Genomic DNA, 12,999 nt, shown 5'->3' on the forward strand with positions numbered 1-12,999 from the left:
TTTCGGATCAAGCTCGTTTCATCTGCATAACTAAATTGTGATATTCTAGGAGATGGGTAATTTCTCGGAGCTTACTCTTCACTGAGACATATGGGAGAAGCTTCAGATGTATGCGTTCAAGAATATGTGTTCTGTGCCAATGCCTCTGGTACTGAAGATAAACTATGGCGATGCAGCATGTACAACAAGAATCCAGCTCACATAAAGGATGCAGAACAACTGATAACCTGGCGCTGAATAACAGGTGTTTATTGTTACCAAATCAACGGAACTCATTTTATCGACCTCAGAAGGATGAAAGGCTGAGCGGACCTGTCAGGATTCGAAACCCTGACCATGGGAACGAACACAGGGGGTGCATTAGTCCACTGAGCCACCAGACCCACATCTTAGTTCACTATTGGCATTTCAGGGGAAGGCGGGTATGATTTTGTTAAAACTATTACTTTGTAATTAAGACCTTCAATGCATGAAGGGATATATCTGCATTTAGCGCAGCCCAAAACACCGTGCAGAAGCCCGTGGCCAGCAGATTAAATGTCCACCCGCCGAAAAGTTAGGATGCGTATTCGTTGCCTCATTACCCCACTATCATCACTTCCTGCCCCTTTAACTCACTCTTCCCAGTCCCTATTGTCTCCCTATTGATGTATTTCCGCATATATATTTCCCCCATCGTTCTCCTTGTGTATGTTTTCCGCTCTTCTTTCTCGCCATAAATGTGAGATGAGGAAAAAGAAGTGCCGGTCGACAAAATGAGGGTGAGCCCCCATCAGCAACCACCGGCTCAAATTAAGCACTGACCACATGTCAAAGCAATACACTTAAAAAAAATGAATAGGCCATCATATTTTGCATGGTGTGTGTTGCATGATTTACAGAACCAAATATTTTTTAATGCTCGACTCGTGCGCATGATTTTAGAGCCAAGCCAGGCCATTGGCGCAGATCTCTCGCTTTTTTGGGGGGGCTCGCCCACCTTGTGTGAAAGTAAAGCGGTGTGGTAGAGCTCACAGGGCGGGAGTAAAAAACCACTGAAGATGCGATGAGGTTAATACTTCCTCGGAGCAGGAGGCAGTTGCAAGGATACAGCAGCAAGCAAATCCTCTGCCCAGAGGCCGGCAGAGGAGACGCAGCAGAGGAATTTAAGTTACAGCATATTAGAAGAGTGTGCTTTAAAATAAAATACAAAAATAAGACATTTGGAAAGTAATAATGCAAATAGCACAATCTTAAGAAATATCTGTACTGCAAAAACTACTCACACGTGGTGCAGACAGCTTGAGACCTCGGGGAAGGCACCACTGCAAGTTCGGAAGTTTGGGATCCCAAGTGCTCTCATTGAGCGCCATGAAACAACCCTGGGCACAACTAGGCGCGATCAACTCCTTACCCATGTGCACCTGACCCGCACAGAACATTATCTGGCTCCAGCACGCACGTCACCAAGCAGCCCGACGAGGAGTAGGAGCAAGTCCTGGCTTTGGCGTTCCGCTCATAGGCTTCGAAGTCCAGGTTGGCGCACCAACTCCGCTCCACGGTCGGCTGGAGCAGCGGCTCGGTCTCCATTGCGGCTGGGGACCAACTGACTGAGACCGACTGAGCCAAGCAGTTCCTACCTCGAACCCACAGGAGTCCTCCTCAACAAGATCGGAGTACTGTCAATTATTTCTTTAAAAATATAGTGCTTCTAGATCTTCACACTCGAAAAGTACGCAGAGAAAAATCATAATAAAAACAAGTGGCAGTGAAAGCGATCGCTATTGTAAAAAAAAAAAAAAACTAAAAAACCACGCATGCGAGTGGTGTGCATGCGCACGCTACAGCGAAACCTGTGCTTTTAATTATCGCGCCCGTGTCTGGGCACGATAATTGAAAGCACATGGCCTTTGGTGCACGTAATAGACACCAATAGGCCATGGGCAGAGCAATGCGCCCGCCTTTGGTCTATTGCATGCTCTCTTGAAAACAAAATACACACACAAAGGCCAATAGCGGGGCACAAAAGGAAAAGCACATGCACAAGCGTGTGCGATTCCTAGGTCACTCTCCTAAACCCCATTTTTAGCTACTAAATGTCTCGCACTGCACCGCTAGGCGCGAGACCTAAAAACTACTTCTATTGAAGATTTTTGCTTAGCATTTCATGTGTTTTTTAACAGCGGCATAGAAGAAACCACAGCATTGACTGCTTGAAAGGTACACAAAAGAGTGGAAAAAATAAATACCAAATAGTGATGAATAAAGCAGTTTCACAAGTCACACCTCTCATGTATATCCTTCACTGCAGTGTGCATGTACACTCTAAAGTTGCCTGTCCTTTGAGTGAAACTGATAAACTTTGGAGAAAACCCAAATCTGAGCAACCCTTTCCCACCTTTCTCTACTGTGAATAAGCAAAGAAATATATAGCAAGACCAAATGCTGAAGCTATAACTAAAAAAACTCCCTTAATGGCGTAGGTGCATAAAGTACCAATAACTAATTCTAGAATTTAGGCGAGCATTTATTTATGCCTGTCTCATGGCTTATTACAAAAGTGCAATGCTGTTAAATAAAATTAACACAATAAATACAACAGGGCACAGGAATATTCTACTATACGAATCTGCTAGAATATGACATTATTCCTTGCACACAAACAATAAATGGGATCAAAATGTTATTGAAGTACTAAGAATCTGAGGCTAGTTAACAGAAAGAATATCATCCATGGCAATGTTACCACTGTATAACAGAGAATCATACATAGATTACACAATGTATTACCAAGGAACATTGCTCTAGTTTCTTGTAGATTGTGGCAAAAGAAAAAAACCTTGTGTATATCATTTTTTAGCAGAATGCCTTGCTCACCTTCCCTCATGATTGCCTATCGGGAGACAAAGGGCCCATTGTTTTCTTAAACGTGCGTGAGATTTTGCAGGCTTTTACATTTATTCTGATATTCTTTGTCATTGAGTTTCGTTTACGGAAGACACAGGGTGGATATCACAATCAAACAAAGGCACCAAATTAATCAGAGACAAGCCTGTCTGCAGCAGGTCTTGGCACCACTAATGTCTAGACAACAAGTTGTGGCAGGATCTAAGTAAAAGAGATCCTTTCAAATGGGAGCTATTTACATTCACCCATTTAAACGTACTGACCAACAAAAGCCTGAATTAACAATACTACTCCAAACAGGAATGAAAAACTGCAACTTCTGATCGATTAGACAGGGGGTCCCTGTATTCAAATGCTTCAGTTTTGTTTAACTCTTCTACTCGACTCAACTGTTTGGAAATGCTGTTATGTGCTGCTCTTCATTAACACTGTGGTTTATTCAAGTCGAATAAGTGGGGTTAGATCACTCGCTTGAAAACTGCTGTACTAAAGCCGAAAACAATTGAAATTTAAAACAATGCAAATGATGCAGACATACTTAGTACATTATTTCAGTGACATCCATTTTGTAACTCAAATATGCTGGAATACAAACTGCACCGGGACACTGGACATTAGGTTTTGCTGTCACCTACTCAAGATTGGAATAGAAGCCACAAACCACTTCCTTTCCTAGTGTTCACTGCTCTTAATTAGAACACATTAAAATAGAATTGGCTGCTATGGATCAAATTAGTTGCACATGATATTTTTTACCTAATTACAAGTACAATCCTTAATAGTTGTTATGGTAACCTTACTGCAAACTCTCCTATTCACTTCCCACCAGGTTAACAAACCTAGCAGTAAAATAAACTTACTGAAAAGGAAGCCCCAACAGGACGCCGAAGCCACTTTGGTGGTTTTTTCAAAGGAGGAACTGTCATTTGCTGGGTCACTTTTTGGGGAATCTGCAGAGGAGGAAGTGCTTGCCCTGTACCAAAGGGATCCATGTTACCAAACGAGGAAGACAACTGAAAGAATCAACACAAATTCATAAATCACACCAGCAGAACAAAGTTACCTGAGAAAAGTCAAATTTCAAGCCGGTCTCCAATGGTTTTTACCTTATCTGCCTGGTTCTGGCTCAGGCAGTCTATACTTCCCCCCATGATAGAGTAGATACTGATACGACCATCAAAGGAAGCAGCAGACAGCACCGCAGGGTTCCGGGGGCACCACTGGATATCAAAGCACCACTGAGTGTTTGTTTGTAGCTCATATAACACCTGCAACAACATACATTGTGGATAATCTCTCTTTGAAGGTCATTTGATGCAATTTGAGGATATACACTTTGATCTCTTAGGTTGAGCTCAAATATACACAATGTGCCGTATACAGAGGCTATACCTACAAAAACATGCAAGTAAATACATACCTCTCCTGTGTTGGGATTACAGCAGATAATTTTTGCATCTTTTCCACAGCTGAGTAGGAGTTCTGGGTCAGCCATACTCCACGCAATGTTCAGTATACCCCTTCAATGAAAAGATAAGAAATTTCAAACTAAACCAAGATATCCAATTGGTAAACATTTTCAAAGCAATAATGCATACGCAAGTGGTCTCATGCACCAGAAGGAAATGAACAGATTAGCAATTTCACATGCCTAAAGTGGGGCTTTTTGAAGAAGTTAACAATTCTCTTGTCTTCTTTCACTCATAAAGCTTTCATCTTTGGTTTGCTTTCTTCTCTTCCTACTTTCAGGTTCCATCAGAAATGAAAAGCCTACTGTACTCTACTCAAGACCATGATAATAAAGCTATAGAGAGGCATAATACACCTGATACAAAGCGAAAGAGTAGGCATTTAAACTTTTGCAACAAGGATTTTTTTTTATGCATTTCTCTAGAATGGGATTATTGGATAAACTCATAGCAAATGTTCATGCTGAAGCAGAAGCTTGGTACAGTTGCAGATGGTTCCAGTGTGAAACCATAGAAGGATATATAAAGAGTAAATTGAGATTTGGAAAGCACAAGTTAGAAAGGAATAAAGATTCAATGTAAAACAATCACATAGAATCAGACAACAATGTATGATTTAAGTTATATTTTAATTTTCATTGGTTCAATGTTCTTCAATTTTGACCAACAAAAAGTGCCCCGGGGGGGAAAAGGGAGGGGGAGTGCCAGGATTGGTGTGGGATAGGGAACATAATAGTGAAATAATACTGGTCAGTAGGACCCAAATTATAACAAGAAATACAAGGTGTGTTGGCTCTTAAGTTCAGCCACACTAGGTACATAAATGTCATTCAACGTTAATAGACAGCCTCTCAAAATAACCACTCAGATCATTATCACAATGTGGTTGGTTGTGGGTAAGGTGGAAGATTGTCGACGTTTCAACCCCTGTTCTAGGGAAAAACTGGCAACCTTAGGCTGGGGTCTTCATCAGGACAAAAACGATGGGATCATGCATCCGTGATTAAATGGTCATCACGGTTCAAGTACTTCATGGTGTGACTGGGCCATACCTCCAAGCGAGAGAATAAAATCAAGGTTTGCTTATAGTGGTATGAATGCAAAGAAAAGAAAAACGCCGCCGAAGGAACGGAGTAGAGTCCCAAAGTCAATTCGGGGGACGCGGTGGCTGCCTAAGGAGGTCGGGACTCGCGCTCAGCGGAGCTTCCAAAGTCAGAACTGCAAGATGTCGGTCTCTTCTGTTCGAGGAAGCAGAAGCTTGGCTGGAATGTCACAAGCCAAAATTATTTCACTGACTCTGCACCCACCATTCCCAGGTGGAACTCTAGTCAGTAGCCAAAGGGACATGACTGGGTGATCACCTCATCTTGCATGGACATTCAGCTCATCAAAGGTCATTGCGCCACCAGGTATGACAAAAATGTACACAGAACCAGTCGGGGACCACAATTACCATCAAGGCCAGACTGGGAACCCAAAGCAGCCCTGGCAATTTTGGCAGAGCAGCTTCTAGGGAGTGCAAGTGTGAAGCACTCTGCTGCTTTTCTTACCTGGGGCCGATATTGCAGCTTCGCTGCAAAATCTGGCCCAGTAACAAAACCGCCCCACCACTGCAAAACCGGCCTCCATTCTTCCAGCCTCCTGGGGAAAGGCCCAATGCCCACTACAGCCAGTCCAGAACTGATTAGCATCCTGTCGGAATCAGATGGCTAAACACCATACCTTTTCTGCAGATTGGGGACCCAGAAATGGAGCCGGACCGGAGCTCCAATGTAGAATGACCTGGGCCCATCAACGTCCGCCCTCTTGGCCTAAGTTTTTAAACCTTGAATGCATGGTTTTTCAATTTTCTTGCCAGTAGCAGCCCAGAATGTCCTGTTTTAAGGGCTAAACGGTCTGTGCTAGGTGTAGGAAGCTGGCTCTCTATATAGTGGACCAAAACGAGGTACATTGTCTAGAGAGTCGAGGCAACCCTTATTGGTTTACAGAGGCAAATATTATAACACTAAAGGCTCTCTTTTGTGGTAGTGTGGGCAAGCAGATTAGGATTATCAGAGGGTAGTGCTAAGCCTTTGTTGTACTCACATAGGCAATATATGAGACACACTCAAAGAATAAATTGGAGACCAATTTGGAAAAATAGCTATTTTTTAAAAATACATTTTGATACCAAGAACTTCATGATCATGTAATTAATTTTTAAAATATTGAATTTCACAGGTAAGTCAAATGTTCACTTAAATGTGTCTTTACGTGTAATGCTTTTGTATGGGTGAAAAAGGCATATACAGTATACAATCAATCAGGTTTCTTATAAAGCGCAACTACTCACCCATAAGGGTCTCAAGGTGCGGGGTGGGGGGTCTGCAGTTCATTTGTAGAGCTAGGTCTTGAGATCCTTCATGAATTGCGGCAGGGATTAGGATTGCCTGAGGGGCAGAGGCAAGGAGTTCCTGGTCTACGCACTGAGGTAGGAGAAGGTTCTTCCTCCAGCCGTGGTCTTGCAGATCCGTGGGATGGTAGCCAGGGCAAGTTGGGCAGAGTGGGGATGTCAGGTGGGAGTGTAGAAGGAGAGGCGGCGGTTGGGGTATGCAGGTCCAGCATAAAGGATAGTTTTGTAGGCGTGTGTGAGGAGCTTGAAGGTAATTCTTTTGTTGATAGGTAGCCAGTGAAGGTCTCTCAGGTGCCGGTAATGTGGCTGTGGCATGGGAAGTGTAGGATAAGTCTGGAAGAGACGTTCTGGATGTTCTGCAGTTTCCTTTGGAGTTTCTGGGTGGTGCCAGCGTAGAGTGCGTTGTCATAGTAGAGTCTGCTGCTGAGGAGTGAATTGGTGACTGTTTTCCTGGACTTGGTGGGAATCCACTTGAAGATCTTACGAAGCAGGTGGAGAGTGTGGAAGCAGGAGGATGAAACTGGGGTCCGATCGCTGCGGGCCACCAGGAGTGTGGATGACTTTGTAGCTGTCGGGTATGGTGGTTGCCATCTCTGGGGCCAAGGTGGGGGTTCATCCAGGTTTCCGTAAAAAAGGGGAGATAGAGTCGAGCAGGTCCTAGATCTCCACGGCGAGTAGGTGAACGGGCCTTTGGTGTTCTTTAGGTTTAAGTATTTTTATTAAGGAAATACAGCAGTACAGCAATGTAAAACCAGAAAAGGACCAGGCAATAACAGATAGCACCTAGTATGAGAAATCAATGCTGATGTAGTCTCTAGAGTTCACCGCCACCCTCAAGGTTCTACAGTCTGAACTAAGCAAGAGCCTCTATGGGTGGCACCCTCGAGCATTGTAGTCGTGCGTCGACCAGGAAGCAAAGAACAATCCCACTGTATTTCACAGTTAATGTAACAAACTACCCCAACAACCCCCTATTCCCATCCCCTTCCCTCCCCCCAACTCTCAGTCCGGTGCTGCGCAAGGAAGTTCTCGGAAACACATAAGCCCTTTCCCATCATGTTCCCAACGTGCGTGCCCCACTCATCCATTCCCCACAGGCCTTTTAGGTGATCGGTGGTGTAAGTCTAAGGAGTCTCAGGTATCTGGGGCACGTAAGCTCCCTGAATTCAGTGGCCAATAAAGTATGGAATGGCTGCCACAGCTCCGTGAATTGGTCCATCTCCCCCGCCAATGTAAGCGAAAGTTTCTCCATGCCCAGTACATGCCACAGCCTATGCAACCAACCCGTGATCGAGGGAACAGTGGAAGTGCGCCAGTGTATTAGAATGTTCTGCACAGCGGAGCCCAAGGCGATGGCTATGTGTCTCCCTCTCCGGGATTTCAACAGATACATCAAGGCATTAGGCAGGCCCAGTAGGGTGTATGCTGGGAAACGAGGTAACTCTATGTCAAAACATTTATCAATTTCATCGAGCACCTCCTTCCAATAATCCAGTAGCAGGGGGCATTCCCATAAGATATGTGTCAGTGTCCCAGTGTGTCCACAAGCGCGCCAACATGTAGTGTCTAAGAGCCTGTTCATTTCGTGCAAGCGTTCGGGAGTGCGGTACCAGTACGTCGAAACCTTGGTGAAGGTTTCCGTGAGCCCCACATGATATGCAGAGTGTCGCGCTCGGTATGAGATCTGCTCCCATTCCTTATGACTCAGCGTCCTCCCCAGCTCCCTGTTCCACCTCTCCCGGCCAGGGTTATAAATGTGTACGGTCGGAGGCTGTAGCATTTTATATAGATCCGATATGAGTTTCGCATCTGAAGCACGCGTCGCCAACCATCGCTCATAGGGGAGCAGGTTCCTGTCCGCTGCATCCCGCACCTGTGGATGTAGCGCCCAATGTCTGACCTGCCAATATCGCATCCTGTCCGCCTCCACCAGCTGGTAACTCTCTTTAAGGCCCTCAAAGGGGAGGATCCCATCCTCTCCGTACACATGGAAAAGCGCTCTGCAGCCTTTCTCCCGCCAGTGCGCAAAGGCACCCGGTTCTGTCCCTGGCGTGAAGTCTGGGTTGTCCACAATAGGAGTGAACGGAGATGGGAACGAGGTAAGCTCGAACCGTTCGCAAGTGGCATCCCAAACCCGCAACGGAACCCTAGTGACCTGTGAGGCGTAGAGGTTCGGGGGTCTGTGCTGTCTACGGAGGAATGGTATTTCCTGCAACGGTCGACCCGCCACCACCTGATCTTGGAAGAGCCAGTGCTTATCCGACTCCCATCTGCTCCATTCCACCAGGTACCTCAGTTGAGACGCCTGGAAATATTTGTGAAGGTCAGGGATTCCCAGCCCCCCTGCCTCCGGCGCTAGGGTCGTCAATGTTCTCTTCATCCGGGGCTTGCGGCCTTGCCAGACAAATTGGGATAGAGCCGTCTGCATCATCCTTATCCAACCCTTAGGGGGTTGCAGCGGAAGTGCCCGGAAGAGGTATAAGATCTGTGGTAGCACAGTCATCTTCAGCGCCGCTATCCTGCCCAGCCACGATATCGTCCCCTTGTTCCATCTCCCCAGTTCCTCCTTCACCTTCCTGCCTAACGTCTCATAATTGACCGCTATCATCGCCGGCAGTGTGGGAGCCAGCAAGATACCAAGGTAAGGCACATGGTCCCGCGACCACCTTAGTGGGTAACGCCTCTGCAAATCTCGTCTCGTCCCAGGCGTCAGGGAGATATCCAATGCCGTGGATTTCCCCATATTCATCTTGAACCCGGCCGTTCTCGCAAAAGCCCCGAGCTCTTCCATACACGCGGGCAAAGCCCTCTGCGGATCCTCTAGCGCAAAAATGACATCATCTGCATACAAACTAACCGTGTGGGTATAACCCCCCATCCGCACTCCCGTAGCATCCGCATTACATCTCACTCTCTGGGCAAAAGGCTCCATGTAGAGAGCAAAGAGTAGGGGAGATAGTGGGCACCCCTGTCTTGTGCCGCGGTCAATATTAAAGCGCATCGATCCACAGCCATTGACCCGCACTGCCGCTGACGGGAACTTATAACAATTAAAGACCATGCACCTAAACTTCTCCCCTATACCCATTCGAGCCATCACTCGCTCAAGATACGGCCAATGCACCCGGTCAAACGCTTTTTCGGCGTCGACCGATAGGAGCATCCTCTCCCCAGGGATCCGTGACGCCTTCTCCATTACATGCACCAACCGCTTAGTGTTATCCACCGTCTGCCTGCCGGGTATAAAACCGGACTGGTCTGATTCAATCAGTCCAGGGAGATATTGCGCCAACCTCGCAGCCAATATCCCTGTGTAGATTTTTAGGTCAACGTTTAGGAGGGAGATCGGTCTGTACGAGCCACACTGGGCCCTGTCCTTCCCCGGCTTCGGCATGACCGACACCGTGGCATGCAGGAGATCCGGAGGGATAGCGCCCGGGCAGTCAAAAGAGTTAAACAGTTTGGTCAATATTGGAGCTAGGGTAGTGCAAAACGTCCTATAGAAGAGGGTGGTATATCCGTCCGGTCCCGGAGCCTTCCCGAGTTTTAGCCTAGCGATCGCCGTGATAACCTCTTCTATCCTAATCTCCCGGTCCAGGTAGTCAGTCTGTACTTGAGCTAAGGACGGGAGAGTCACTGAGTCCAGATATTCATCAGGGTCCCCAGTCACTGTACCGTCCTCCGCGTAGAGCTCAGCGTAGAACTGACGAAAAGCCTCAGCTATATCGGCGTCTTCCGAGACCGTGCGCCCGCCCGGCACCGCAAGTTCTTTGACTCGACGGCATTGGTGTGCAATTCTGAGCTTAGCCGCTAACAACCGACCACAGCGATCCCCCCCTGTGTAATAAGCGTGTTTCAGACGGAGCGCCGCGTATTCAGCCCTATCCAGGTCTAGAGACGACAGAAGTTTCCTCGCCGCCTTAAGTTGTTTCCAGATTCTAGGCGCCCCCGTACGGTGATGCACCCGCTCCAATTCCCTGACCTTGTGCGTGAGTTCCTCCCGCTTAACTTTCCGTTCCTTATTTTCGGCTGCCGATACTGATATAAACTCTCCCCGTAAAACCGACTTAAGCGCTCCCCATTGAGTTGCCAATGTGGTCTCGGGGTTAGCGTTGTGAAGTTGAAATTCAGTCACAGCCTCAGTGATACGCTGCACCACAAGTTTTTTGTGCAAGAGGGCGTCCCGTAGCCGCCAGACTCCGCGCTGCACCGGGGTCGATGGGGGCAGAAAGGTACCCGAGACTGGTGCATTATCCGACAGGGAGATGACCCCGATCTCAGAGGCAGAGGCCATGTCCCGAACCGGGCCAGAGACCAGCAAGTAGTCCAGCCGTGCGTATGTTTTGTGTGCGTGCGAGAAATAAGAGTAGTCCCTATCTGCAGGGTGAAATCCTCTCCAGAGATCGTGCAAGTCAAGTTCAGCTAAATGCGTTTTCATGGTGTTCGACAGTTCCCCTGTCTGTGGAAAGCGCTGTGCTGATCTGTCTAACGAGGAATCAAACACCATGTTCAGGTCCCCTCCCAGGATGAGATGTTGGTCAGGGGATGCTGTGACGTCTATCAATGTGGTGCGGAGGAAGTGTTCCTGACGTTCGTTTGGGCAGTAAACCGACCCCACCGTGAATTGCAGGAGCCCCAACTTAAACCTGTACGCCAGTAATCTCCCTTTTTGGTCAGCCAATTTGTGTAGCACCTCACCCCTAAAGGATTTAGATACCAATATAGCAACCCCTGCTGTTTTAGTGGTGTGGGAAGAAAAGAACTGCGTGGGGAAGGAACGGGACCGCAATCTATGGCAGTCACCCACCAGCAAGTGCGTTTCCTGTAGCAGACAAATGTCAGCCTGCGTGGCCTCTAACAATGAGAGAACTGCCCTTCGTTTAGTGGGGTTGTTTAGGCCTTTCACATTCAAAGTCACTACTTTCAAACCAGCCATATCAGATTAATGGAACCTCCCAGCACTAGACAAGCAAATGCGACAAACACCGACTTCTTCTGCAGATCCGCCCTTAATGTCTGGCTAATCTGAGCGAACAGAACTGAGACACCGGACCGAGCTACCCCGAACTCCCCCCCCCGGATCCCAAGACCCCCGGACCCCAACTCCCCGACCCCTGTCTCCCCTTCCCCCGTCCCCCAACATGAACCTCCCAACCCAACCCCCGTAACCTTACATAGTTCAAATAGTCCCAGGCCTGCCCCTTACGGACAGGTCTGCGGTGATTTACCTTCATGGGCGACTTGCCACCAGCACCCCACCCTCGCAATCCCGCTCCCGCCCCCTCCCCAAGCCAGCTCCATCAGTAATGCATTGTCAATCTCCCCCCGGAGTCCAGTTATGCGGTCAACGCCACTTCTCCCTCGACCACTGAGGTCTCATGTGCCGTTCGAATTGCGTCCGCCATTCCAGATCTGACCGCAGGTGAATCCGGCCTCCGTGAGGCCCCTTGTGTTCTGCGTCTCGAGACTCTCCGCCAGCCACCGCCAGATGAACTCCTCCTCCTTCGTGGTGTGGACGACTCCTCTTCCTCTGCTGTGATCCCTAAGACTTCGCAAACATCTTGAAGAGACCGCAACTGGTGCGATTCCCCGCTCCATCGGAATATTAGGCGAAATGGGTGCCCCCAGGAGTAGGGCGTGTCGTGTTGCCTTAGGAAGTCCGTCGCAATCTTGAATGCCCTGCGCTTCTGGAGCGTGGTCGCAGCGAGATCCTGATATAGCGCCACTTGGTGACCTCTAAATGCTATTGATTGTGTCTTCCTCGCCTCGCGCATAATCCGCTCCTTTAGCGGAAAATCAGGAAGGAAAGCCAGTACATCCGGCGGAGGTCCACTCGCCCGCCGCTGCGGGCCCACTCTGTGAGCTCTATCAATCCTGATAGGGAAATCCGCAGGTTCACCAAGGACAGTGCGAAACAGGTCCTGCAAATAGGCCGCTATGCCGGAGGGCTCCTCTGTAGACGGCACTCCCCGGACTCTAATGTTGTTCCGTCTCGCTCTGTTTTCCAGATCCTCATTGTGTGATTGAAGGTCTATGTGTTGGTCCCTGAGGCGGAGTACCTCCTGCTGCAAGTGCGTAATCTCATCATCCTGGCGCTGCGTGGAGCTCTCAACTGCTTCAACCCTCTCTCCAAGTCCATCTACCTCCCTGCGCAGTTCCCGTACTTCACCGGCCACCTCCTTCTTCAGCTCCTGAAAGTCATCCCTCAAAGTCCCGAACAGGGACTCTAAAAAGGATCTGGTGACCGGAGGC

The 12,999-nt window shown here is 48.1% G+C and overlaps 1 protein-coding gene across 34 annotated transcripts in view; it reads right to left on the reverse strand.

The window, feature by feature from the left end:
• SEC31A (SEC31 homolog A, COPII component) overlaps window positions 1-12,999 on the reverse strand; it is a 439,339-nt gene that overhangs the window by 212,453 nt on the left and 213,887 nt on the right. For all 34 annotated transcript variants that reach the window (XM_078676180.1, XM_078676183.1, XM_078676179.1 and 31 more), the window contains exons 8-10: window positions 4,307-4,406; window positions 3,993-4,154; window positions 3,747-3,899 (exon numbers count right to left, since the gene is read on the reverse strand). In XM_078676180.1, coding sequence (XP_078532306.1) covers window positions 3,747-3,899; window positions 3,993-4,154; window positions 4,307-4,406 — 415 coding nt within the window. The remainder of the gene's footprint in view (window positions 1-3,746; window positions 3,900-3,992; window positions 4,155-4,306; window positions 4,407-12,999) is intronic.

This window comes from Lissotriton helveticus, chromosome 2_1 (assembly GCF_964261635.1).
Source record: "Lissotriton helveticus chromosome 2_1, aLisHel1.1, whole genome shotgun sequence".
NCBI classification, from domain to species: Eukaryota; Metazoa; Chordata; class Amphibia; order Caudata; family Salamandridae; genus Lissotriton; species Lissotriton helveticus.